Below are 2,986 nucleotides of genomic sequence, written 5' to 3' on the forward strand. Positions count from 1 at the left end.
TGTTTAAATCCTATCTAAATGAAGTTTTGTATGAAGTGCCTGTGCTGACTAAAGAGTGAAACTTTTTAACAGAGTGCTAGATTAGATATCATAAAACTTAACTGTGACAGTAGCTCCAGGTGAGAATAGGAAAAACATACCATTACAAAGACATTGTCAAGTTTCTTATTCTCAGTAACTCCTTCCTTCACACACTGACGGATGTTGACCTAATTATCTTTGGGAATGTTCATGTATGCTGCAGTGCAATACAATTTGTTTTGTCCACTACACAGCCTGTGTTTTCAGATATGTATGGGTACTCTCTTTCGTTGAATTCATGAGAGCTGGTGTTCCAAGTCTTGTTTGTATACAAAATAATTAGAACTTTTGACTTCTCCCTTTGAAACAGTAACAGTGTGTTATAGTATTCAGCAACCCCGATTATGAACAAACGGCCAAAGGAATTTCAAGACTTACTGATATGAAAGTGTAAAAGAAAGCTGGTTTAAACTTAAAAACAGAGGGATAATCATGAAATTATAGACTCATTTAGGCTGGAAAGGACCTTTAAGATCATTGAGTTCAACCATTAACCCAGCACTGCCAAGTCCACCACTAAACCATGTTCCTAAGTGTCACATCCAAACCACTTAAATACCTCATGGGATGGTGACTCACCCACTTCTCTGGACAGCCTGATCCAGTGCTTGACAACCCTTTCAGTGAAAATACAGTTTTTTAAAGGGGATTTTCTAAGTACCAGAACTGCATCTGTATTTCCCAAGATTGGCTATAAAGATGACAAGAAAAAGTCTTTCTTATCGTTTATGGGTTGTATTCAGGCTAAATTAATATCATATCAATTTATACATTACTGAAAAGAGTAAAAATCTATTCCATTGGAAAGATTCCTATGTGCTTGGATATAGTTTAGATCAGGATTATTATGGGGAAAAGAAAACACCATCTTGGTGCTGTAATCAACATTTGGGGTTTTAGATAGTTTTAAAATACAGACAAGAAATTTTGTACTTTGGATCTTAGAAATATATTCATTAAATCAAAAGACAGTTTCAATTTAAATGAAAAGGAAGCCTCTCACCAGTATCTAACATGCCTCTAAATACATCAATATTTACAAACGTTCACATCTAAATTGAGGGCATTTCATTACACCATCAACAGTGTGGAGGTAAACATGTTACTGCTCTGGACATGAGTTTGTCTTGGCTTTAGTCTTATTTGTGTCTAATAATACTGAACATGTCATGAGAAATGCCAGGCTTTCTCGAAGCAAACAGCTGGGCCAGTAAAGATTCCCAGACTATTGAAGTCTGTCAGATAATTCCAGTAAATGTGGGACACCCACTGGTAAAGAAAACTACACATATTTTTAAAACTACTTTGAAGCTAAAAGAGAATCTACACTTCAATTTTTTCTAAGGCTCTGTGAAGCCTTGAACAGTTCTTATTTCATCCAACACAATTGTGTCTCTGTATGGTGATTATTCATGTGCTTTAAACTGCAATAGATGATACTTTAAATGTCTGTTTTTACCTCATCTGTGTGGTCAATTTCTTCTTGATATTTATGTTTCTCCGTGTTTTATTGTAGGAGACATTCCAAACATTTCAGTTAAATCTTAAAATTGCTCCAGATAAAGGAGAAAGCCTTGATCAAAAGAAGGTCAGCTTCAGAATAAAGCCAAACCTGAAAAAGAAGCAACCCAGGCTCTTTCCATGACCAGAAGAATGAGCACTGAGAGACCTTCCAACTTAATCAAACACCCAGGGCAGACCAGCATTCCATTCCTCGAAAACATAAGTGATTTTTCATTAAATATCACTGACTGCACCCAGGTTGTCGTGCCAGAGGAAGTTTTTTTCACTGTTGCTGCTGCTGGGATACTGGAAAATCTACTTATCCTTATTGCTGTTGTTAGAAATAAGAATTTACACTTGCCCATGTACTTCTTCATTTGCAGTTTAGCCATTTCAGACATGTTAGGTAGCTTGTACAAAACCCTGGAGAACATCTTTATCATCTTGTGTAAAATGGGATACCTGACACGTCATGGAGACTTTGAGAAAAAACTGGATGATGCCATGGATTCCATGTTCATTCTGTCTTTGCTGGGGTCTATTTTCAGCTTGCTAGCTATCGCAGCAGATAGATACATCACTATCTTCTACGCTTTGCGGTACCACAATATCATGACATTGAGGAGGGCCTTGGTTATCCTGGCAATCATTTGGACGTTCTGTGCCGGCAGCAGCATTGCCATTGCCCTCTTCTCCTATGAAGCAGCAACAGTCATTCCTTTCACCATCCTGTTCCCTCTGATGATGTTTTTCATACTGTGCCTCTATGTCCACATGTTCCTGCTGGCTCGATCTCATGCCAAAAAGATCGCCTCACTGCCCACCAGCACAGTCCATCACAGAACTAACATGAAAGGAGCAATTACACTGACTGTTTTTCTTGGAGTTTTCCTTTGCTGTTGGGCTCCCTTTGTTCTCCACATCCTCTTAGCAAGGTTTTGCCCACATAACCCTTACTGTGCCTGCTACATGTCCATTTTCCACGTGAATGGAACACTCATAATGTGCAATGCCATCATCAACCCTATGATTTTTGCATTCCGGAGCCCAGAATTGCGAAGTACATTTAAGAAGATGTTCTACTGTTCCAGGTCAAACTGGAACTGGTAAACAGTTCATCAAAAATGAAGATTATAGAAGCACTTATGGAGCGCTGTGCATGATCAGTGTGCAGAGTTAAAAATACCACCAATTAGGCCCAAAGTAATACTATGCTTGCAGTATACTGCCAATGATTTTTCAGAGGGCTACCAAATAATGGATAAAAACTAAGTAAGCACACAAATCTTTGTCAATGAGACCTCAAAACTACGCTAATTCTGCTGATAATTTTCATGCAAGGAAAAAAAAAAGAAAAGTGTCTTAATTATCTTCTGCTATTTCACAAAAATTCAAACTAAAT

The 2,986-nt window shown here is 37.9% G+C and overlaps 1 protein-coding gene across 1 annotated transcript; it reads left to right on the forward strand.

Moving 5' to 3' along the window:
- Positions 1-1,734: 1,734 nt before the first annotated feature.
- Positions 1,735-2,694, forward strand: MC2R (melanocortin 2 receptor; the record flags this gene model as incomplete). Its single annotated transcript, XM_082295100.1, has 1 exon — positions 1,735-2,694. One exon carries the CDS (start codon positions 1,735-1,737, stop codon positions 2,692-2,694), a length of 960 nt encoding a protein of 319 aa, XP_082151226.1.
- Between the last annotated feature and the right edge of the window lie 292 nt (positions 2,695-2,986).

This window comes from Coloeus monedula (genome assembly GCF_965178545.1).
Source record: "Coloeus monedula genome assembly, chromosome: 1".
In the NCBI taxonomy this organism is placed as follows: Eukaryota; Metazoa; Chordata; class Aves; order Passeriformes; family Corvidae; genus Coloeus; species Coloeus monedula.